This window comes from Morone saxatilis, unplaced genomic scaffold, assembly GCF_004916995.1.
Source record: "Morone saxatilis isolate NCDOM2014 unplaced genomic scaffold, NCSU_SB_2.0 Contig0, whole genome shotgun sequence".
Classification (NCBI taxonomy): domain Eukaryota; kingdom Metazoa; phylum Chordata; class Actinopteri; family Moronidae; genus Morone; species Morone saxatilis.
The window spans coordinates 3,998,527-4,023,370 of record NW_023339650.1 but is presented as its reverse complement, the minus strand read 5'-3'; the positions used below and the strand labels follow the sequence as shown (position 1 = coordinate 4,023,370).

General features: G+C 44.0%; 1 protein-coding gene across 1 annotated transcript in view; it reads right to left on the bottom strand.

Annotated features, from left to right (window-relative positions):
• mpp7a (membrane protein, palmitoylated 7a (MAGUK p55 subfamily member 7)) overlaps window positions 1-24,844 on the bottom strand; it is a 136,836-nt gene that overhangs the window by 75,036 nt on the left and 36,956 nt on the right. The window contains exons 3-4 of the mRNA XM_035655306.1: window positions 14,506-14,624; window positions 4,110-4,187 (exon numbers count right to left, since the gene is read on the bottom strand). Of these exons, the coding sequence (XP_035511199.1) occupies window positions 4,110-4,187; window positions 14,506-14,624 (197 nt within the window). The remainder of the gene's footprint in view (window positions 1-4,109; window positions 4,188-14,505; window positions 14,625-24,844) is intronic.

Genomic DNA, 24,844 nt, shown 5'->3' with positions numbered 1-24,844 from the left:
TTTGGGTGCTTATAAAGATGTTGGGAAGTTGGCCAGAGAAGGAAAAGGTGCCTTTGGAGAGGAGAAGGATACGAGTCAGCCACCAGGACATACAGTCTCAGTTCATGCGATAGACACCGCTCTGGAACAAGGGGCTGGCGCTCAGCTCACTGCTGAAGTGGCGTGTTTAGCTTTTGAAGGCACTGATAGAGACTGATTGGATCGACGGACTGGAACTTACATCGAGCGGGTTCACGTGTGAGGCTGATTTGCCCTTTTAGATTAATGTAATGTGGTATTTCACATTCCACAATGAGGCAAGAGTGCTTCTATTTCAGTCTTAATGAGGGCTGGAGAGAGACCGTGTGTGCAGTAATAAACGTGTATGTACATCCATAAAAGTGTGTGTGCAGTCACCCACCGGCATGTCTTTATACGTATGTAATACAGTACCTGCTCCCTGGGCCCAGTATCGATCGTGTTTCAGGCGGCGTTGGCCGTGCTAGTTTGTTTGAGCAGTGGCAGTCACCTGCTGTGTGTGCTAGACAGTGCAGCCGGGGGCAGACGGGGGTTGAAGTGTCATTTTATGTTAGGCAATAAATTAAGCCTCCATTACCCGAAACCCAAGCCCGAAATGAATTTCATCTCACTGTAGATCTCTCCTGTTGCACTTCGGTCCTCAGCCACCACTTCAATAGCATTCATTTGGAGCGGTGACACGGGTGAAAAACAATCCGCTTTAAAAATACACTGCAACTCTCCGGGTTAGGAGTTTTTCTTTTTTTTTGACTGGCCAAGGAAGAGGGACTCAGGATTGCGGTGTGCTGAGAGATGCTTTGATACACCATCTCAGGGCTTTATTCCGATACCTGATAATCCCGGGGAGACACTTTGCGGGGCATTTACCAGGAAGCATAAATTTGAAAGTCTGTAATTTGACAAAAAGAATGAGAAAGAAAATCTGTAAGGGGGAGGGAAGATGGAGGCTGATAGTTGGGGGTCTTGTGAACAGTCTATGGCCTCTTGCCACATCTGGGGGAGGCAGAGCAAAGACTTAGGAAAGAGAAACAGAAGCAATCCTTCCCTCTCCGTTGGCTGCTTGAATCTGGTGGAATTCTTGTTTTGGTGTTATCTGGTTAGCGGTGTCCTCTGCCAGGGCTAACAGCAGGGTAGGACAAACACACAGACAGAAAAGGAGCAATAAAATTTCTATTTGAGAATACTGTCTCTCCAAATTCAGGCTCAGCCATCCTGGTTTGGTTAAGGGTCCTGGATGGTTTGGGGACTCCGGTCATCTGTATTGGTGCATGTGAAGCTTCCAGGATGGAACGTTTTGGCTCCTTCACCGACACTTGTGGCCTGTAAGGTCAGGAAAACCACTCTAGACCACAAGACGGCCTCTCTTTCGTGACAGTCTCAGGACACTGTGGACTCTCTCCTCTTTCGGTCTTTACCCCAACCAACTGTAGAAATTTCAGCCCCTCTTTCTCTCGTCTTTCCCTTGACTCAGTACTAATTAGGATGATGTATGGCTGTGGGCTCTCTAGAAGGGGAGGAATAGTCGGAGGCACTTTGATTACAATAAACAGAGCTAGGGATTTCAAACAAAACCACACACCAGTAAAAGGGCTTTTCCTCCTCTCCGTTCACCATGCCAGGCTGGTCCTTGGGTTTACACAGGTGTGTGGGTGTATGCACACATGTGGATATGAGTGGGGTTCTTGCATGCTTATGTGCACACGTGGCTTTCAATAAATATTGCAGATGAACAATACAGTAACAAATGTCAGGACACTGGACATTTACTCAATAAATCAGACTAAATATCTTTTGCAGCTTGACGAGAGCAGCAGAGCCAATGGAAGAAATTCATCACCAGCAGTCCTGTTGGTACTATTATTGTCTGTGTGATGACTTCTCATTAACAGGTTAACTAATGAGGAGGGAATGCACGCCATAGGTGATCCCGCTACAATGCTTTCTCTCTCTCAATCTGAATATTAAATGTGTTCTCTCTTCCACTGACTTCTGTTTATATGACGCAACTCATTCTCTCCACAATCATCTGTAGTTGCCATCATTTGTCATAATGTGCCCATCCATCTTTAGCTTTCCTCAGAACGAGTGGCCTTTCTATCCGGTTTCTGCCCTAGGAAAATGATCGGTGTGTTTTTGCAGAACTGGATTTTCGATTTCGTGGTGCATGGCTAGACGTTTGGGCAGAGAGTGGGCGGGAGGAGGGTAGGCGGTGGGTGTAGAGTAGGGACAGTGTAGTGTTATTGTAACAGAGAGAGAGTGTAGAAAACCAAAACCAAGAAGGGGACAGTTCAGAGTTCAGAGTAGGAGGTGAAAGAGGACAAACATTGCCACGGCTTCTGCACGCTACTGGGAAGGGTGCTGAGTGTAAGTATGTGTGACTGAGGGTGTGTGCGCTACAGGGACTTGGCACTTTTTTTACGAACGACAGTTCGATCTGCATAATATCGGAATGCTGTAATGCTGATGATCGAGACAAACTACCTACCTGCTTACACTAAGTCTCTCTGGATTTGAGTATAAGCAAATCATGTTTGTTTGGTTTTCAAAGTCAAACATTAAGACAGCCCATGCAAGACAGAGACGACATAATGTGTGTGTAGGCGGGTGACAAATTGAAGGAAAACCCCAGATAAATGAGCAGAGAAACATAACAAATGCAGAGTCCTCCATACAGGACACGAGCACTCACGGAATGGTTTTGATGAGTATGAACACCATGTTAATCACACACTGCGGCTTTCACAGTCACTGGAACTCAACCCAACTGAAAGCCTACAGACAAACACGGGTTGTAGGTGGAAGTACACAAGCCGCTATTAGTGCAGTGGCACCGATCTTGTAAACCTGTGTTTAACACTAAGCAAATTGAACTATTAGTACTTTCGCCAAGACATTTGTCCATCATCAAATGCCAACATCTACAAAAAACTAAACTAAACTAAATTTTGTCCAGTTTTACACATGACCAGACGACTTATCTCTTCTGTGCTGTAATTAGCTGTTCCAACAAGAAACTGAAAACAAGAAGTAAAATCCACAATCCTCTGTTCCAAGAAATAAATTTTACTTGTGTCTCAACTGCTTTACAAGCTTGTCACCAAAGGATAGATCTCTAAAGAAGATCTCGTTACACAGGTCTGATGGTGAGTCCCCTCCCTGCATATGTCTTGCTAGTAGGGATAGGACGATATACGATATTATTGCGTATTGTGATAAAAAACATTTAAAATTCAATTTATCACGAACATTCATAATTGGGATAATCATAAATATCATGTGTCAATGGCTTGACTTAAAAAAAAAGATGTCTGGCTTGCTAATGTACCGGGGAAGGGCTGCATCTTCCAGTCATTCCAAAATTCTAAGCCTGTCACCATGGCTTGTGCCGGATGTGTGGAAATACCATGGATTCCAAACTAAAGAACGACAGGGAGATGATGAGTTGTTATGCAAAAAACATGCTTGTTTCCTAACAAAGTGTAATGTAAAGTGATTCCAGGATGTTTTAGTGCCATTTTAAGGGTTTTCAGCATATTTTAGTGATAATTAGGATAATACTGTGAAGCAAGGAATCCTGGAATTTTAGTCTAAATCATAACTGATTCCTGCTTGGTTTAATTAGCTGCTTGACACAGCAATGTCACATCCAGACTGTGGAAGTCAGAAAGAGGCAGTACTTCAGTGTTATTTTTTCCCCAAAGCCTGTGTCATAACCAGTTTCAGAATAGTGCTGAATACTGCTGAGTACTGAATAACTTCCACTACCTTCATCTGTCGGAGGGTGCGACTGCTTACCGTGACCCGTAACCCAAACCACTCTGCTTCCACTGTCAGTGTGAATGTGTTCACTCTGCCACCGCAGTAATGGTAGCACAACAATAAATCAACCGCCAGACTTGTCTAGAGGAGGTTTTCAACCATCATGTTGGAGAGTGCTTTCTAGCATCACCATCAAAACACCAAATGAGGGAACATCATATATTAGTATACATTACATATTAAGACATGTTATGTTGCTTTTTCCTTTCACTTGTCACCCATCTGTATTTCCGACCACATAAATGGAAGCCTTCCTAAAAAAAATAACTTACTTCATTGGCCAGAGCTGCAGCGTTGTCCAGGACAGGGACGGGTTTGCCCTCTTCGTAGTGCTGCAGCCGTTCATGGATCTGAAAGGACACATTGTGTTCATTAGTAAGCGAGAGAGAGGAAGGAGGTCAATGTTGGGCTGCAGAGGCCACGGCTAGAACTCCCTGAGCAAATACACACATGTGTGAGCAAAGTGTACACACAACAACCCATGTGCACCGCTACAAGCACACATGTATGAAAACATGTACAGCCTCCATTCACACCATCATATACTTGCACACACTCACAGTAGATCAAAACGACAAGCAATCATACTTTTAAACACTAGGAGCACACACAGCTCTTTCACACTCCCCTTGACTGAGCACAACAGACTGCTTCTAAGTATTTCAGCTCGCTTATCCACTGTACAAACAATCCAGTTTTCCACCATGCATTTGATATGCCCTAGTGGCCTGGTGAGGATTCCAAATCATTTCAACAGTCTGGTTAAATTGGCTAAACATTTCCTTATCAGCCTCAATGCCGCAACTGCACAATGTTGGGAGACAGAGCTGTATCTCTGGAGAATTACTAAAATGGAAAGTAGGCCTGACTCGTGTGTTAACATTTACTCATTTGCACACACAAAAACACTTCATCACTCAAAAACTGATACGTGTACACACGGCCACACGCTCGCACCCACGCTCATGCAGTCAAACACACAGCTCCACACTTGTGCTCCAGCCTACGCACGCACAGGCACACACGCAAAAATCACTACAGCCATCCCATTTGTGATTTAAGAGCAGCTGTGCAGGAATGTGTTGACAGGCTACAGGCTGCTGTCAGGTCCCATCAGAGAACAGACAGTGACGACGATCCTCCCAACAGCCACTCTTGAGTGTCTCCTCAGCCCAGCATGGTGAGGGGAAGCTAGGCCATGGGTCTGAGTGATAGCTGGGCCCCCGGTACTGAAGCCTCCAGCTGGATGTCCCAGAAAGCATTCCAGCACAATGGTGGAACAGAGGGCCCTCTGGCTGGGGAGAGAGAGACAGAGGAGTCTCTTGGCCAACTTGGTGTCTTTAGGGCCAAATCACACGTGGGTGCACACCCACACACAGATGGAGAAGTGTCAATTTGCGACAAGTAAAGCAGTTTGTTTGCTGTCACATTGTGAGCAGCTACAGATGCTGTGTGCAATTAAAACATCTGTTTTAGAATTGTTAGACATAATATTTCTTCCTCCTACACAAACCATGTTTTTTAACGAGACCGCAGCAGCACCACCGCAGATACTGAGAATGGCAGTCGGAGAGAGGTGAATATTGTGAGATGACACAATCACAGGATGAGATCTGTCCCTGCTAATGACATTCCCCTCGGAAATGTTTTTCAGTTATTTGGCACTAGGATGGAAATTTGGGGAGGTTCTGATAAGCAAAAAAACATGCAACATGTGTAGATGAGTTCATCTGAATCTTTTCAAGTTGTCATCTGTCTTTGATAACCAGCAGAGACAGGGAAAAAAAGAAAGAAGTCCACAATACAAAGACACTAAAGTCAGCATTCCAATGGCACTTTTATGACTTTCTGCTCAGAAAAATGCAACAGAACTAAGTGTTAAACATCTTTGCATATGTATGCCCCTCTCTGCCCATCAAAACTCCAGCTAAACTGTTGGCCTTAAACAGGTACAGCCATTTCGGCTTGACTTATCCACACAGCTTCCCCAGTGATAAATCATGACCTGTTAGGACTGTGTCTTAGCCAACAGACCAGCCATGTTTCAAGGTCAGCTTAGAGGTTCAAATCCCTGTGTAAAGCCGACATTACTCGGCTATAAAACATGGTGCATTAGGCGTGTCGTGGAGGTAATCTGTTGAAGGCCTGAGGGAGGCAGATGGTTGCTCAGCTCAGCTGTAGAGCGCAAGAAGCTGAGACTTCAAGACCACAGAACAAGACCGACAAATTGTGCTGGAAAGAACAAGCGAAACAGTACGTATTGTGAAGGCCTCTGCTGTGTACTGGAGAGATGCAAGAACTTGCACAAGTAGTGATAAGGCCAGGGGCGGAGGTAAAAATTAGCGTGCTATTAGGGAGTGGTACTTACACAAGTCTGACTCCACTGTTTAAATGGTACTGACTTGAACTGCTGTCAGTGTGTTCCATGTTTTATGGCATCAAATACAAGACTGCCACTCTAGGGCAATTCCTGGAAATTTTCATCCTCATCTGTTTAATTTCACATAGCCACGTCATATTTGAACAGCTACTCTCTACTGTTCATGGAGTCCCAACAACTCCACCCTGTGCTTTGAGTCTGTCTGTTCTTCTACAGTAGAAGGCCGTAAAAGGACAGGCAGGCAGCTCCGGTTACTTCTTCTGTCCTGATCATCTTTGTAAGAAAACAGATGAAATAAATGAGAGAGGTTGCCAGTGTCTTCAGCGCTCCAACATACCACAGTCCTAGTGACATCTGCTTAGGTAGTTGTTGCTCCACCACCTCGGCTTACTTAGTTACTGTGGAATTTCTCCTCAGCTCTGTGAGCGAATGCGAGATTGAAATGCTTTTATTTACAGTTCAGGACACTTTCCAAGTGCCTGTCCATGACGCAGTAATGTATTTTAAAGTCATTACCCCGCTTTTTGCATAGCGCATTCTCTGTCCCATTGGTGAGGCAGCAGTGCTCCTGGCAAACAGGAGAAGTGGCCTGGTGGAATAAAAAAAAACAGTAAGAGACAGTGTGCTGCAGCCAGGGAGGGCTTAGCTCAAACCAGAGCGCGACTGCTGGACACACAACTGAATCAAAGAGTGGGATTCTGAAGCTTCTCCGATGAGAAATGTAGTGGTACTTCTATGTAAAATAAGGCAGAGAAGTAGAGATCAAAATGCTAAAAACTTAGGGAGGAAAGCTCCCTGAAGTAGAGGCTGAGAAAAGATGAATGAATGTGCACCTTCACTGAAAGCTTAAAAAAATGCTACAAAAGGAGCAGTGTATGTACCGTCTCCACAGAGGCCTCAGACTAAGTTCTGTTTGCTTCCAGAAATACCCTGCGGGCTTAAAATATACACTGCAACACACGGGAAAAATATATGAAGAAAAACACTAACACTGGGAAGAATTGATATGAAAAAAATCCAACAAAGATGAACGGAAACAAAAACATAACATCCATCTTCTTCAGACAAGAGCTCCTACCACTGCTAAGGGATCACTGTTAAGGTTAAGGGTCAGACACCTTGGAGACCTTTTAAGAAACCTTTAGCAATAAAATTCAGCAATTCAAACTGTATTTATGTTCTCTTCAAGATCAAAGCGCATGCAAAAGTAAGAACAATGATGTTTTGTGCCTTGATTGTCAATGTGGAGGTATAGCCGAGGAAGAAAGCATGCCTTACAAACACTAATCCAGACACACTAGAGCAAGCAAAGTCTGGCACAGAAAGAGGGAGTGAGCGTGCAGGAGAGCGAAAGCTTGATAGATGGAGAAGTGTGCTGATGGAAGGAGAAAGAGAGGTCTGGAGATCACAGGGCTGGATAATGTTTCTGTTTCTGAGTCCTGCAAGGAGGCTCAAGGCCTCTGGTTAATGTCCACTTCCCCAGAAAACTACAGGTCGGACTGGTTTGGGTCGACGATCTTTCTCCCACTGCTGTTTCTATATCTACCCACCAGAGCGGATCCGGTATCAGGCCTACGTTAATCCACCCGAGTCCGATCTCTTGGTCTGATCCAGAACACCTTGTCAAGGCTTCATGGCCTGGTAGACTAGACCAAGTTAGGGAAACGAGAAGGGGGGATTACAGGCAGACGTACAGGGTTGCAACTGGAATAGCTGTGAAATGATATGTTTACTCAAGGACCAGAAGGAGAAAAGTTAAGATTTGCTTTTTCTTCTGTTACAGCAGGTCACTTTACAAAGTGTTGGCTTTAGCCCTGGCATGATGGCATCAGGTCCTGGACATTGTGCTGTGGTTTATGAACAACCCTGCAGATGACAGTACCATTATCCATCAGTCTGTTGAGGATGCAACTCTGGATCCTGCTAACTCAAGTTTACGCCAAGCAAAACTAGATTCAACCAAGTGTCATCGAGGAGCAGATATTGAAAATGACAGCATCCAGTCAACGTTGCTATTAGTGGTTACTAAGTTTACACAAAGAGCAGAAAAGTCTTTCATCATAGATCTTACATCCTGAAGAACTTCTCTCAGACAGTCTTCTGTGGTGGTTGATCTACTAAAATATATCATTTTATTCACAAATTGGCAATACAATATAAAAGGTCTGCCAAGGCTTTCAGCCAATCTTTCTTTCAATACCTATATCTCCAGGGCAAGACTTTATGATCATGTTCAAAAATTGGTTCAACTTTTCTGTAATCTTTAATTGATTAAGCCAATAAGACCAAACAAGAGTGCATTGAGGTTCTTGATGACAATGGCTCATCAACTAATTCATGGGAAAATATGGTAATGATGGGTTTTGTATATCCTCAAATTGTTGGTGAGCAAAGAATTCACACAAACACACACCAACCCAGCACCTTTCCTTGACCAAGACCTCATACGGAGTGGTCTGGTGCCTGAGCTCGACTCTTATTTGTTGTGGAAAAGGCCTGGAGAATGTGACAGCTAATTAAGAACTAGCAGTAGATCCAAAAGACGAGAGAGGGAGAAAAAGAGACCAGGGCAGCTGGCCAACAATCATGACAGCCACATCATTTAGATAGGGGATACATTTCCTCCTGGAGCTCCTGGAAAAAGGAGCAGAGAGGCCCCTGACACACCTACATAGAGGCCATGTGCTCTGTGAAGCCAGCACAGTGTGGAACACAGTCAAACTCATATACATACGACGACCGTCTGGAGACACAGCTAAAATCCCCACTGCAAGTGTTCTGTTTGTGTTTCAGCCTCTAACTTTGCAGAGTACAAAAACATCAGCAGCAAAAACCAAAGGGAAGTGGCATATAATACTCATGCAACTTATTCAATATGATGTATAGCTGCTATTGTGTTAGGAAGCAGTATTATGAATGACTGAGGGCATAAAGCCAGGACAAATGCACGTACTTACTGAATCAGATTGATTTGAGTACTTTTGAGGCAGTCAATTCAACATATAAATTTGTTAAGACTACCTTTAAAAGCTCCAGGTGAGCCCATGATGTCTTCAGGCAGTTCTCAAGCCTTGAGGGAGCCATAAATACACTATATGGCACCATGAACCTCATTTTCCATATTTTGTGTATTGCTCCTATGCTCCATGTCCTATTAAGATTGGCTTCGTATTGTGTAGACCTTCTGGTTTCACTTTGAGTCCCTTTTTTCCAAAGCAATACAAAATCGGGGTCAACCAAAGTGACCTGGAATAATGGTTGTGGGATCACTCCAGAGATTTTCCTTGATTACCAATACAGACATTTGACTGATAGAATGGGGACTGGTGGATCTGTAGGCCTCTCCCCGTTTTCACTGTCCCCCCAGTGCTCGAGACATGGTTCAAGTCAATGAGTTTTAAGGTTATACAGTAACAGGCCATACTGCAGCCTGTCTGCTGTACTAAGGAGTTTCCCTCCTCCTTTCCCCTGTCCCTATCACAACCTTGCCTTTGGCTTCATCCATCTTCTATTCATCTAGCTCTCTGGCTTAATTCAGAGGCGCTTGTTTGTGGACATTGAGCATGATCTTTCGACTTCATGCTGTAGTCGACCATTAAACTCCTATGAAAATATTTGGAAGGTAGCCTAAGCGCAGAGTATAACATTGCAAGGAAGGGGATTTATTTTGGATTCAAGTGAGGTTTTCAGACCGTAAATAACTACCCGGCATGTGTCAGAAAGAATATTTTCTAGCAACTAATGGCAAGTTGAATGACTGTAACCGAAGTCTGCGCAAAGTTTCTTAATTTACAATCACTACCATACCAAAGCCCCAAGCTTTTTTTAAAAGAACACAAGAAATTACACTGAGTTGACAAACTCAGTTGCTCAAGGGGGCTAGAGGAATATGAAGGTTGTCTCTTTTTAAGGATGGAAGCTCCCTTCTCCAAAGCAGCCTTCAGGTTTTGCTTAACTCCCCACAAGGGTTCCCGTTCCCCCAAAATAATAAATACAGACCTCAGAGGCGACCAGTGCACAGGACGTGCTGACCACAGACAGTACGAATGGATCTCTAAGGTAGTATAGGTTTACAGACTGAGTCCTGAACCAGAGACGATTAGCCAGGTTTTACTGCATATAGGGTATGAGGCTTAAATGACTCACAGATAGTAGCAGGGTGAGAGGTTTAGAATAATTTCCTTTTTGTGATCTTCCTGAGTAATGGGGACCGACAGCAAGGTATGTTTTAAGGTATGTAAAGGATAAGATGAGTGCCCTGAGGGCAAGAATATAGTTGCACTCAAGGAGTAGGGTTGATGGACATTACAGGGTGAGTCATAAAACTTGGAGGGCTACCTAGAGCTCGATCCAGTTATTCATGGGATACCAAGTCTGGTACTCAAGGAATACAGTCCAGTTTGTCTGAAAATGAGCTCATTCATCAAAAATAGCCGAAACTTTCCACTTGGGTACAAGCGTCAGCTGCAGCACCTTTACATGTCATTAAAAGGCCTGTAGCGCTGAAGAACAAACTGGCAAGCCCACATCAATATTGCTGTGTAACAACGACGCAAGCGCCAAGCCTATTAGCAACTAACAGGAGCAGAATTTAAGGGAAAACTGACTGACCACAAAATGAGGGATCTCTGGGCCTGGCTAAAGGCCTGCTGACAGAAACTTGGTCGTAAAGGAGAGCCCCACCTGAGGCAGGTGGAAATTGAATATTGTATTATATTTCCTGTGGCTTTTTGTGGAGCTGGAACTTGGCAGTGGAACAGTGAGTGTGGTGGAATTTATAGAAAGCACACTTGAGTAACTCCCTTTAATTGAAAAGAGGGGAACTCTCTGTCATTTTAGCTATGCTAGGTATACACGCCAGTACTCACATTTCATGTCAGCTCTGATGCTGCCCCGCTGAAAAGTCTTCAAAATTAGGTGAACTTGAGAGCCCCAGTCCATGTTGAAAGATGATATTAGAAAATATTTGTTTTATCTCTGTGACATAATAGGATTAGGAGGGACGTGAGAGGCTGTCCCAACCATCTGATGAGGGCAGGTGAGGAGAGACAGTAAGAACCTGAGTCTGGTTTTAGTCTTCGTGTAGGTCGGAATTCTCTCTTCTTCTTTCTTGTCTCTCTTTCCATCTCTGACAAGTCTTCCTCTGGTCCTTCTCTCTCCCTCCAGACAGACTGACCAGTAACTGATGCGCCATAATTACCCAGGTGAGGCTTGAGCGTTTCCATATGAGTGACCTGGGTTGTCGAGCCTGTCGGATTAACATGATGTGTGTGTTTTCTCTCCGCTGTTTAGCCATTCCCAAAGTATCCCCTTCACAGCCTTGTGGAATAAAAGGTGGAATCTGTGGAGATTTGGTGGTGGGGCTTTAGAGGAAGGGGACAATTAAGGTTTTATTAATGGTGTGCCACTGACGTTAGCCATGTTCACCTGAATGCGTCTCAGTGAAGGCCTGTGCTGTAAGGCGAGATGGTTGTTCTGTACTTCTGTGTGTTTCAAAGTCTGCCTGTCTGTCCATTTGGCTCACTAGCTGACAGGCTGGCTCACGTCTCAGTACCAAGTAGAAAGCAGAGGAAACACATAGTTCTGCTTGTCTGGAGTGTGGCAGTTTCCACTTATGCCTCCACCTTAACGATAAGAGACGCTAAAAGCAGCTCAGTTTCTCTCCTTTGAATGAAAAGGAAGAATAAGATAATAGGTTGAACAGGTTTGTTTTGGTGAAGAAATAATGAGGTTCTTTGATGTTAAACTCAAATCATCAATTTCGTGGCTGTGTTGTGGGTATTTATTCTGCTGCAGTAGCAATAGTGAATTGGGTCCCATTAGGTTAGCTCTTAACTGATGAACAGTACTGACGTGGGACCTTAAGTAAGAACCAATCAGTATCTTGCTGGCACATGAACAAAGTGGTAAGTTGATTTTACCATTCAACCCTTCTTTCATGCATACACACACACATCTGAAAAGTCTGTTTTTGACAGTCACTAAGCCCATTTTGATGGGCTTCCCTTTGTAAGCAGTTTCGACAAAAAAAAAGAAAGAAAATAGGATGGAGAAGCCAGGAGTTCTCTCTGCTATTTTGCCAATGATATGATTTGCATTGCATGGACATCTTGTTATATATCAATCCATTCATCAACACTTATTTGGTAAGTAGGCTATGCAAATTAACTCAGACCCTCCTGGCACACATAGACCATCGGATTAGGGTACCTGAACAACCTGAACTGGCTCTTTTCAATGGAAGAGAAACTGATCCAGCTCATCACTGATTGCTTTTAATCCATATCTAATTCCACTAAGCAAAAAAAGATTTATGGTAAAACAAGAACCCTTTCATGGTTCCTCTTCTCTACAACAGTCCAGTAAAATGCCTGATTTCTGCCGATGCTGCACTAATCCCCCTGTTGATCTTGAGGCCCATGTTATGCTCCATCTTACCCTTGCCGTCTTTTTTTTGCAGAGATTCTCAAAAAACATTTTTTCTAACTATATCCACTCAGATTCTCTGGAGTATTGGACAGCAGTGATGGAGAACATTGCAGAGGACAATTATCTACTTTGTTGACGATTTAAAGACAAATTCTTCTAGCAATTGGTGCAAAGCTTTCAGAGGTCCAGGTCAAGAGTCTGTGAGGACATAGCACTGACACTTTCGCCCCTTCGAGTTCCTCTTGAAAGTTTAGCTAGGTATAATCAGGGGTGGTTAGAGGGCTAGGTAAATTCTTGGAGCTCCACCCTTATGCCTGGCTAAATATCACAGAAACATAATGCCACCTTCATTAGCATCATTCTCTCTGCCCCACACTATGCAGTGTTTTCTTTGGGGCCGGCGAGAATAAGAGCCTCAACCTGCCCATCATTATCCATGTTAAAGATGCCTTATTCTTTGGCCATTCATAACAATCCAGGCATAAAATGAAACCCTTCTGGTTTCCTCAAGTCCCGACATCAGGGTTTTAACTTCAGCGTCTGAGGTATGCCATAATTCAGGCACTTTTACACACTCACATTGGCGCGTTACAGCCCTGGATCCTGAACAAACATGCTTACACAGAAAAGATTTCTTTAAAGGGAGGGGATGAAAATTATGTCGATTTTTCTCTCTCAATCGTCTCTGTGACATAATGATTCTGGCTGGAGAGAAAGAGAGACCACCAAAGGCGGAAATATATCATGCCAGCAGATGAAAACAGTGTTGGTCATTCTTTCAACATGGAGACTATATACAAAGGATGCAGTCCAATGTAGCTCTAACAATTACAAGAAGTTTGCTTAGTAAACTAAAGGATTCTCCTCAATGGACGAGAGAAAGAGCTGTAGCAGTTGTTACATTACTGGTTCAGTGACTGACAAACAAGCTGATTTCCAGTACAAAAACCCAATATGACAAAACCCTCCTGTTCCCTTTACAATAGCAGGAGATGAAGACGAAGATGCGGATTTCAGAGGATCCCATGTGAAAACGAGGTTAGACAAGACAGACAGAATGTGTTACATTCATTACCTCTGTCTGTCTGCTAGCGTACAAAGATATCAAGTATGCTCATCTTCTCCACAGTTTAATAGGCAGTAACCGGACCACAGGTCCATTCACGCTGGCAGAGGGGAAGTTAGAAGATCTGGGTGGGTAGACTGTTGGAATGACAATAAACTTAGTACTGTACTGAATGAGACTGCAAGGAAGGAGGCTGAATAAAGCAGTGTTAAGCAAAGGTGCAAGTGTGTATTTTTATGTGAATTGGAGAGGTCGCCTAAGCGGCGGGAGCAGCGGGAGAGAGGGTTCAGATTCTGTCTCGTCCCACGAGAGGAAGGATGTGACTAAAGGTGGGCAGAGTAGATTTAGACGTAGATTTTAGGAAGATTCCAGATCCAATGTTAAAATAGATATTGTCTGTCTGGCCTGAGGCTGTGATTACTTACTCCGCTACGCTATTTCATATTTTTTTATTTATTATTGAGATTTCAACAAAGCAAGGCAAGTGCCATTGTGGTGAGGTTGCTAGTTAAATTGAATTATTCATGATTAAAAAACTATCACTCCTTAAAAGACATAATGTACGTGCTGGTTAAAGAACACATGATTTGAATGATGATTTTTTGCTAGTTGGATAGTATGCACTTAAAGAACTTTAGTGCGTCAACCGTGGTGGATATGAATTGGCTTTTCGACAATGCAGTTCCCTAGCAATAGCAACATGGTATTAAATTAAAATAAAAAATACTGAACCATTAACCAAAGTTTTAACAGATAACTCTACAAAAAAAAGAGGTGCTTTTTTTTGTTTTACCTTGACCAGCGAGTGGAGGCTTCTCTCTCCAAACATGTCCTGGAGGAAGGTGTTGTCCTCGGGGCGGCTGACATGGGGCTGCAGCTGGGAGGGCAGAGCGGCCAGCAGCTCATACAGACCTGCACACAGCAGAGAGGAAACAGAGGGTCGGTATGGCAGTGGGAGGTATGAGCGCATGCATGCACAGTCACACACGAAAAACACATGCATGGAGACAGATGTGCATACATCTGTAGTTTAATAAAACATAAAAGAACAGAAGTGCAGTACGTGGGCATGAATACATATACACCAACACACATTCTAGAGACAAACAAGACAACACATGCATTTGTAAGGATACACATAAATGCTTGTAGTAGAGGTTTTATAAGCTCACACACACCATCTATGGGTGCACGCTCTGTTTCTTTCTCTCTTCAGAGTCACTCATATGGATACACATAAAATAAACAAACACAAAAAGTACTACAAGCTACAGAAAAAAACACTAACGCAACTCTACTGCTTGTCACTTGAAGGAAAAGGAAACATAGGGGCAATAAAGCATTTCCCCCCAGCCTCTACTTCCTGCTATTGTCCCAGCCTTTCCTGTTGTTTGAGGAACGCCGCTGTCCCCAGTGAGAAACAACTCCAAAAACTTCATGCCAGGCAGATAGAAATTCTACTTTTTGATCAGTTGAAAAGTTCAATATTAACCTTCTTCTTCTCAGCTAAACAGATGGCACACATGCCTCGGGAGGATTTCCATCCACACATCTTTCTTGATTGCAAACAATCAGCTTCTGGAGTAGAGTGCATGTGTGTTTGCTGAACAGTTTTGGAAGTACTCGAGATAGATTCTATGTGGCTGTTGCACTGGTTGTGTCAATATTCTTAATACTGAAAGCCTAAAATGGAATTGAACTGAACTGAAAAAACCTTTGGCACTTAAAAGAACTGGATTTAAGGTAAGTGAAGTGAACAGGCTTGGCAGCACACCAACTGATGTCATGAGCTCATAAGGACAGTGGACTTTTGCATTTATCCAGGCCTATGTGGCCCGTATAAAGGTCACCGCCACAGCATTAGCAAAGTTTGTTGGCGACAGTGAGAGAAAAGGGGTGAAAGGATCAGCAGTCCCGAATCTGATTCCCTTCACAACGACATGCTGAATTCTGTAAGGCCTTTCGGGGTTTACTAACCGGGCTTATAAAAGGAATGAATATTTCAAATTCAATTTACAGGGAACCAGACTGGGGAGCTGATGGTTTCAAGATTAAGCAGAGGGGAGGCGAGGCACTCAAGAGGGAGAGAGCACAAAACCAGCGAGTGAGCGGGGTTCCTTCCAAACACAACAGAGTCCTGGAGCACAACTGATGGAGAGTAGTAGCAGATACTTGTTTGTTGCTCTGTTCTGGTCTTCAGTGTGGCTCTGATCCACTTAACCACGGGATACATTAAAGGTCAGCGCAGTCAGGCCGGGTTATATGCATCAAAGACCCCTTTACAAATGCACCAGAGAAGGCCCCCCAGATTCAAACTGCTCAAACACAACCGCACGGTGCTTTAAAGCCTTTGAAGTAACATGCGATCATGTGAAGAAAATCTAAACACATTCACAGCGGAGCCATCGAGACGTCAAAACAAACTTGAGCGGCTTGGCTACCTCTCTGAGAGCGTCTTTCATCAGAGGACAGGGTGAAAGAGGGGAAGGAGGAAGAAAAGAGGCACCACAGACGCAAGTGGAGTAATTCCGAGCTGAAAATGATTGATTGAAAACAATGGTTGATGTCGTTGGCTGGATGAATGACTGACTGACTAAACTGGCGGGCTCTCTGACTGGGTTAGAGCAAGTGTGTGCTGGCAGCTCAGGCCATTTGGCGGGAGAGCCGTGGCTGACGAACCCAGCTCATGTCAAGTGCTGCTGCTGCTGGGCAGTCAGATAGATGGAGTGTCACCTGCCACTCTCAACCCTCTGCTTTCCATTTGGAGCTGATGTGGGGTTCGAGTCTCAGAGATCTTTGTGCCGACGCACAGGATACATCAAGATGATATTCTGCCCCGTTCTTCAGCTCACAACACGGACTCTGTTTAGTGTTAGCGCCTCATACCTCACTTCTCCAAAAGTTCTGTGGTGAAGAAAGAAGTATAACAAAGGAGAGGAAAAAGCCACTGAACAAGTGAGGTTTTACACACAACACATGTGCACCAGTCATTACAGCGACCCCCGTGGTTTTACTCTAGCTTGGTGTGTGATATTGTCCCTGGTATGTGATCATCCGATGCCTGGTTCTGTGGTCCTCATCACCAGAAACTTTCTAGCTTTTTTAAGCTAACACAATCCTGCCTGAGGGCAGCTGGCCCGCTCAATCTTTTACAACTTGGAACTCCCAACAGAACATCTCACATAATATATTAAAAAAAAGATTTAAAGAGACATGGGATGAAGTGAGGGGTGTAGGGAGGGCGTTTGAGAGTGGGGGGGGAAGAGATATGGTAATGTCATTACTATTGGCAGTGCTGAGATACTGGTAGGAGGAGATGAAGGGAACGAGGGAGGGAAGGAGAGAGTGAGAGGTCCCGAAGCATTATTCTCCCCAGGTGCGAAGTCTCCCCTCCTGTCTACACTCTCAGTGATTCAATACTTTATTCCTTCTGACACAATTCCTCCCTATCCAGGCTGTGTGATGTGTGCCAATGGCACATTATGGGAAACACATCAACTCCATTAGCTGATCAGAAATAATAACATAATGGGGGAAGAAGATAAAACGACAAGCTGCCACTGTGCTTTCCTTCTGGGGGTCACTATGTCAGGCTGAACCCTGTGAACCAGAGAAAATCCAGTTTCAAACAACAACAGAAAGAGATGTAGAGGAGCCAAGAGCTAAACAAGGACTCTGCAAAGCTGAAATTAAATATAAGAATGTATGGGTGGACAAGCGCGGAGGAGAAATGGAGGTAGAAAGAGAGAGAGAGGAAATGAGCCAAAAAACAACCACAGTGGTGGTAAAATCAGTGTGTGTGGACACCATAAAAAGTGGAGAGAGAAATAAATCCAGGGCCAGATGTATAGACACATAGATCTGTAACATCAGAAACCGTGTCCAGCACAGACAGTGAGAGACAAAATGAGAGAGGGGGGAAGAAGAAAGGAAACAATATTGGGCCAAACCTTCACCACTAAAGGGTGGACTGATTTGTTTCTTGCAGGGCTGGTCTGGCTTCATTTGATTTGTTTTGGCCAGACTATTCTGGACCCTCTCGTGCGGCGGCGGACCTGGCAGTGTCTTGTAGTAGACCACTATGTTCTGTTGTGGCTCGCGCTGGACCAGCCCAGACCAGAGGTCCAGAAGACCAGCATAATGATGCGCAGGATGGCCCAAACAGTCTTCAGAGAAAGCGGAGAGGCCAGGGCCTGCGAAGCTTCCCGTACAGAGGAAGTGACCACTTTAACTGCCAAACAGCACTTCCCCTCGCACGCCCACACCTCCACAGTGGTTAAAGAAAATAACAGTGTTTTTCACAGATCCCCTTTATGTAAAACACACACACACAAAAAATCCCAGACAATGAAATGCATTAAACATGATATGCATCAAATTGCTAGTCACATAGGTCAACGGCCTCAGGGGGTTTTTCTAGAGCATAGCAAGACGAGGAAATTACAGGGACTAATCTGACAACACAGAGTTTGCATGGTTGTAAAAAATGACCCTCGCTATGACATTGTAACTCTGGCAGTGTTTACTTACACACTACGCCACATGGGCTGCTGTGAGACACATTTGTCCAAAATGATATGGGTTGAACTGTACAGCACGGATGCTAAGGGACCCCCCTTCAATCTTGTAACTGAACTACATAGAGAAAGACAAACTGTCTGTCTGGTGAAAATGAACTTGTTCGAATACAGGAAATGAATGTTGGGTTTCGACTCAATTTCCTCCCCCCTGCATTTTCTCCCAGGTGCTGAATGAGTTATTGACCTCCCTCATATATCTTCCAGGGACATATAGAGAGCACAATGTTCATGAGGCTCACCAGACTGCTGGGGGAAGAGGACTGTGACAACATGTGGGAGCATTCTCAGCAGGTCAGTATTGTGAACATGCTAGAGGTCCATCTGTACAGACAAATGGTGGCAGACAGGGGTGGCAGCAACAGAAGCAGCTGTGTACTGTTTAGCTTAATCCACTCAAGGCTTGATTTACCTCCTTATTCCTCTTCCGAAAAAGAAGGGAAAGGCTGCCTCAAGCATAGCAAAGGAAGACGGAGAGCAAAGAGGAAAATGAATTGAAGCAAGAATCAGTAAAGGAATACAACATCTGAAATACACACTGACATAAATAACATCTGATTAAAGCATGTGTGCAGACAGAAGAAGAATGATGACACTAAAGACAAAGATGAGACTGTGAATAGGGGGTGATGGCTTTCTGCAACAGCAAGAACTAACAATTGATGATGATGATTCCTGCACTAATGTAAACAGGTTTCTGCCCGAAGGGAGAAACTCTAGACAGACAGTGGGTGGGAAGACGGATTTAACCTGAGTCAAGTGCCAGACAAAAGGAGAAGAGTTTAGGGCTACTTGTTCACAGCCAACAGAGGACAGGACAGAATATGTCATCAGTCCACTGGCCCAGGCAGCTTCTGTTCTGTCTGGAAGACTACCAGTGCCTGACCACTTTTAAGCACGCAGGACCAGGGGGGACACTGGTTGTCTGGATTAAGTGACCATTTGACTGGTGCGGCATCACCTACCACACACAAAATTATATAGTATTACAAGATGTATTAGCTGAGCAGACGCTGCAATCTTTAAACATAACTTACAATGAGTCCAGCAGCGTTCTACTTGGGATTTAACAGTGGTAGACCGTGGAAGAGCGTGGAGAGAGGTAATATATATATAAGGCTCGTCGGTGAACGTAACAGCAGGAGTCTGCCCTCCATTCAAGCCCACAAGCCTCCCATTACTAGTTTCAAAGACCAAACCACTTCTCCACATTAAAAAGGGTCATGGGACTGAGCCCTCCAATATCATCTTCAATGATATTTCAGTGTCACGGTCTCTGTATAACTCCATCGTTTGGGAGAAAAAAAGAAAAGAGAGTGGCTTTTGCAAGATGTTAGTTAGGGCTCCACGGCATGGAAAAATGACTTCAGCAAGTACAGTGGGCCGGTCCAGGTGCAATCAACCGTCACTCTGATCATATATCGACTGTTTCACTACCGCAGGATGAACTCTGGATGTATGTCATTTCAGGGCCTACAAAGAATCCGTGGCCCTTGCTGAGATCATGCCTCATTCCGGGGGAGCAAAAAGAATCTAGGTTGCAGGACCTTATCAAAGTTGATTTTCAGAGCCAGGGCAGGCCAAGCTTTTCAAAAAGGATTTACTTTATTTCATCTTATTTTCAACATGCCATCGAATATCACGTAGTAAGCCTCACCCTTCCTCTGCTCCATGCTTCGTCACACCTTTACACTTCAAAGGGCTGTCAGCACATTGAAACAGAGCTCAGGACAAAAGTACAAGTCTAATCAACATAATTGAATGCACATAGTCTGCCGGATCTGTCAGCAACCTGAAGAGGCACAGTTTTCAGCTACAACAGCTCTAACAATCACACAGCAGACAAGTGAGGCTTGAGTGGAAGCACCTGCACCAGGGCTAAAGTGAAGTAACTTGTAGGGAACTTGGTATCATGTCCAGGTCTGAGTAGTTAAACTTCCAGCCCCACTTCCCAAAAATGCATCCGATATGTAATGTAAGGAAAGCTAGAGGGAGATAAATAAAACCTGGGCAGACAGAAATATGATGACAGAGACAGTATCATGGATAAAGACAGATATATGAAATGTGGAGGATGGAGAAAATAGCAGAGTGCCAGTCCTGAAGATCCTGAAGTCTGTGGGAAGGCTGAGTTTGGCAGTGGCTATCCAGGACTTCTCTTTCCCCAGAAGGAGATGAAAGGCCGTTGTTTGGCCCAGTCCGAGCCGGCTAAGCTTAGATACACTCTAACATGGTAGACAAAACACAGAAGCCACAACAACCCGGCCAGATCCAAATGACCTGCCACCTCTGCTTATTGTGGCAATGAAACAGCAGCAGACTTTCTGGAAAAGGCCTGCATGTTCTGTCCAAAGCCGTGGCCAGCTACTTATTTCTAGCAAGTCTTCCAGGGATATCAGAGGCACTCGCCAATACCACCTGAAAGGCTTCATTTTGATCATACATTAATAGCAGCACTTATAAAAATTTGTGCTTTAAATTTACACTAAATCTTTTGCTGTCTCAGTCTCAAAGTTGCAGGCTATTACTCAACATCCCATTGCCTGGTTGTCAAACAGAGCACATGGTCTGTAAAGCTGTTTTCAGCTTCTTTCTAATGCAAGTGAGCATGTCCTGCCCGCCAACGACCGATTTAGTGCCCTGTGTGCTTTGGAAGGAAACAGTGGAGGATGTCATCCTACCTCAACAAAAAGTGAAAGAATTCTTCATATTCAAACAAATAAAAGTCATCATTCCTCACTCTCAGTTGCACACACTTGATTTCTTTCTTTTACATCTGCTTCCTTTGACTGTGTTTTTATTTTTTTGCTAAAATGATGTGGAAATTTTAGTTCTGATGTAACTGGAAACAGGGAGCTCTTCCAGTGGCAACAAATCCTTGTGTTTCGGTACTGTATCACTGCGGCACAGAGCTGGCTACTGGCCAGGGACCACGACAAATGGCTGAGAGCTCCCAGAGGAACGCCAACCCCCCCGACATAGGCAAAGTCCTCCCCCAGCCCTCGCCAATGTCTCCCACGAGTTGAAACTGGCTAAGGCCAGATGCTCTGGATTCTTGACATCAGGATGGAAAAATTTACTGTTAACCTTGACAAAGAAAAAAACAATATGGCCATATTCTTATCATATCATTCATATTATTCAGAGATTTGTGTTTCTATGTATGCATCTGTCCAACAGTATGTGTATGTGGAAGCAATAATGCAGTGAAGTCACAAAAGGCTTCACCAATGGAATATCTGCATCTCATTACTCAGTATCATTACAGAGCCATCACCTTCTCCAACAGAGGGTGTTCAAGATTGGAGAGAATGGGATGGCTGGAATCGCTCATCTATCGCTCCCGCACAAACATGCACACATGCAGCCAGCAAGTTATTAGTGTATCTGGTAAAAGCGTTGTCCCATCGAAAGATTTCCATGTGTAGTCTTTCATGCGAGTGTCGCCCACCTCCTCCGCAGCTGTGCACGGCTTAACCACCCTTATCTTTAAATGCTGTGCGGGGGCTGTAAACCTTGATAGAACACGCAGGTACGGCTTGGAATAACACAGTTAACTTTAATAAGGTTAATAAAAGGGCATTGGGGTCTTTAGAAGTTCCTTTTCAAGAGTGTGTGTGCAGGGATTTGGACTGGTCTCGGGTGGGGTAAGGTGCACCATGCAGTGACTGTAATGGCACATGGGGGGCTTGTTAGCAAGCCCTTGACTCAGCAGCAGTATTAGTCAGGGCACTCAGTTGATTGATCAACTGATTTCAAACCACGACCAGATAAATAATCACACCAGTGAAGTGTCTCACTGAATCAAGTAGAAGGAATAAGCATGGAATGGTTCAAGTCCAACCCTTTCAGTTCGCTTATCATGGGTTGGGAAATGTGTGTATTGTTCTATTTATCTGCAATACGTTATAAGGTCAAAGGGGCAAGCAGCCTTATGCCATGGAGGGTGTGGGATATCAGCATATCATTAGTAATGTAAAGGCAGCATTTTTTGTTTGCACTGGAAAACCTATTGTTTTAATGTGTGTTTATGTTCCTTATATCATTAGTCAAAATGTTGTTAAAGCAAACATTATTAAAAAATGGCCACAGATTTATATATGCAATTCAATTAATAACTTAATTTCACATGTGTTCTTAAGACGTTAATGAAATAACGTCTTAAGAACACATGTGAAAAATGAACTCTCGCCTGCGTTTTCTTCAACAATTCCGACAGCTCACGAAATTATCAGCCATCACTTCAAATGAACTTCTCGCTGCTCGCTTCCAGCCAACTAATCTTAAATATGACCTAGAGGGGATAGCACACCGCCGTACGTCCTCTAACCTATGTCCTACTACCCAAGGGAGATTTTAAGTCTTCGCCTGTTTATTCTGATGGTCTCCAAGGCTCTAAATCACAAACTATCCACCCCATTCTACCTCTCCCCACAAATCTGAACCACAAACTGCAAATCACCATAACTCCGCAGAAGCCGGAGGAACATGGGGGCTACAAGGAGCCAAACACCCCACCTTCTCACTCCAGCAGCTCACTGTCTTCTGAATGGCATAAACCAGGGAGTTGTAATCTGGAGGGTCTCTGATGGGAGGCAGCGAAGACTTTAGGAGCAGAATTGAAAAACGGTCCCATCCTGCAGACAGCGAGCTTCATTACCGTACAACCCTCTCATACAAGTTGGGATGGGGGGAAAGTTGTTACTCGCGAGTCCACACATATCCACATCACACATCCCACTGCATACGGGGAAAGTGTTTATAGGGGAACTATATAACATTTATGCTTGGATGGAAATTTGTTTCAATACGGAACAACGACAATAAACTGTACCAAATGTCAATGGTATGGAATCGTAACGACATACTGGGTTTCACGAATAAGGTTTTCTCATGATTTCTTTGTACAAAATAAGAATTAAGGCAAATTATGTAAAAAAAATCTGAAACAAAAATCTACAAAAGAATTTTTTGTCTTATCAAAAATAAAGAATACTTTTGTTATTTCTGATGTGGGGCATAAATTGGTTCAAAACAATGCATTTTTCCTTTTCTTTGTCAAAAGTGAAAACTGAAAATATAACCCCTGTTCAATCCACAGAAACTCGTTTATCGTCCTGCCATGTCGTCTGTATATCCGTCTTATCGTTTTCATTTAAGTGACCCCCCCGATTTTTAAACAGGATGGGTGCTCTTTCAACTTCAAAGTCTTCCACTGCACGGCCGCCATGTCTTTTGCGCCACCCATACAGTCTACTGGCGCGAGGTTTAGTTAAAAGTCCGCAGCAGTAAAGGTCAAAAGTAGGATAGCGCACCCCTGCTGGTTTAAAAAGAAGTATCACAATTAACTCTCTCAATCTTCCTCATATTTGTATCAAGATCAAAACGCCTTGTGATATATTGTACACTCTGCTATATTCTTACATTCATGTTTTGAACTGAAACGACATTAATGAAATCTGAACATCCTATTTTCTAGATCAGTGTAATTGTCTTCAGCATGGAGGCGGTAGTTTGTCATTGAGGTTGATTGGACTTCCTGTGATGCCATAGAGGTAGGTAGAGTTTTGGTAGGCCACAATATAAATGCAGCAAAACACAAACACCCACGCTGCGTAAAAAAAACTAAAAAACTATATTTCTCGAAACTTAACCTTGCAGCTAAAGGAGTTCAGCAGGGAGATAAATGGTGTGTAGCAGACAGAGGAGTGGGCTGGGTTTGTCTGTCTGAAGATGTCTGAGTGGGAGCTGACATAAACTGAGACGAGCCGAGCCAAACTGAGCGGAGGCGTAACAGTTATCTGTCCCCGACTCAGCCCACAACAAAACTCCATCACGGCTGAACAGGAGGAGAAATGAGTAAACAGCAGCTATCTGGAGAAGAGAAAAGACCTGGAGAGCAGCTGCATAGCTCTGTTGGGGGGGGTACAGAGCGTTTGGGTTAATCTGAACAGAGTTTGACTTATCGCCCGAACGTCTTTGTGGAGCAGGCTCCCCATTATCTGCCCTGTGAAGTGTTTGCACAATTAAAAGCTAATTTTCTGTCTCTTCTTGGCCGCCTTGTTAAAATGTGAATGAATGTGTGTTTGTGTATTAGATCCCAAGAATAGCGGCCAACAAAACGTCACTAAACAGCGTCCTAGAGCCCGGGGTAGGGTTTTCTGGATGGTGAAGGATGGAGGGATTGGATACACTCGGACAAAACGTTTCAAACACCAAGAGCAGGGTCAGCATCATCAGCTAAAGCCCTGTCATTAATCTGCTTCCAAAGTATTTATGAAAAACCTGAAAGTCACACAGTGGAGTGAGTCCGCAGTAACCCAATCACCAGGACAGCCTCTCCAGCACTCCCCACGGTCATATTTTAAGACCAGTTTTCCAACCTTTTACAGTTATTCAAGTTTATTTTCTCACTTTTTGGTTTCATTTATTAAGAGTCCAATTCACACAGAGTCCTGTTGTTTATTTGGGCTGAGACAGAGAGGGAGAAGGTATGATCTTACATGTGCCCTCCATTTGTCTGCCCACGTGTTTGCTCTCCAAACACTCCAATAA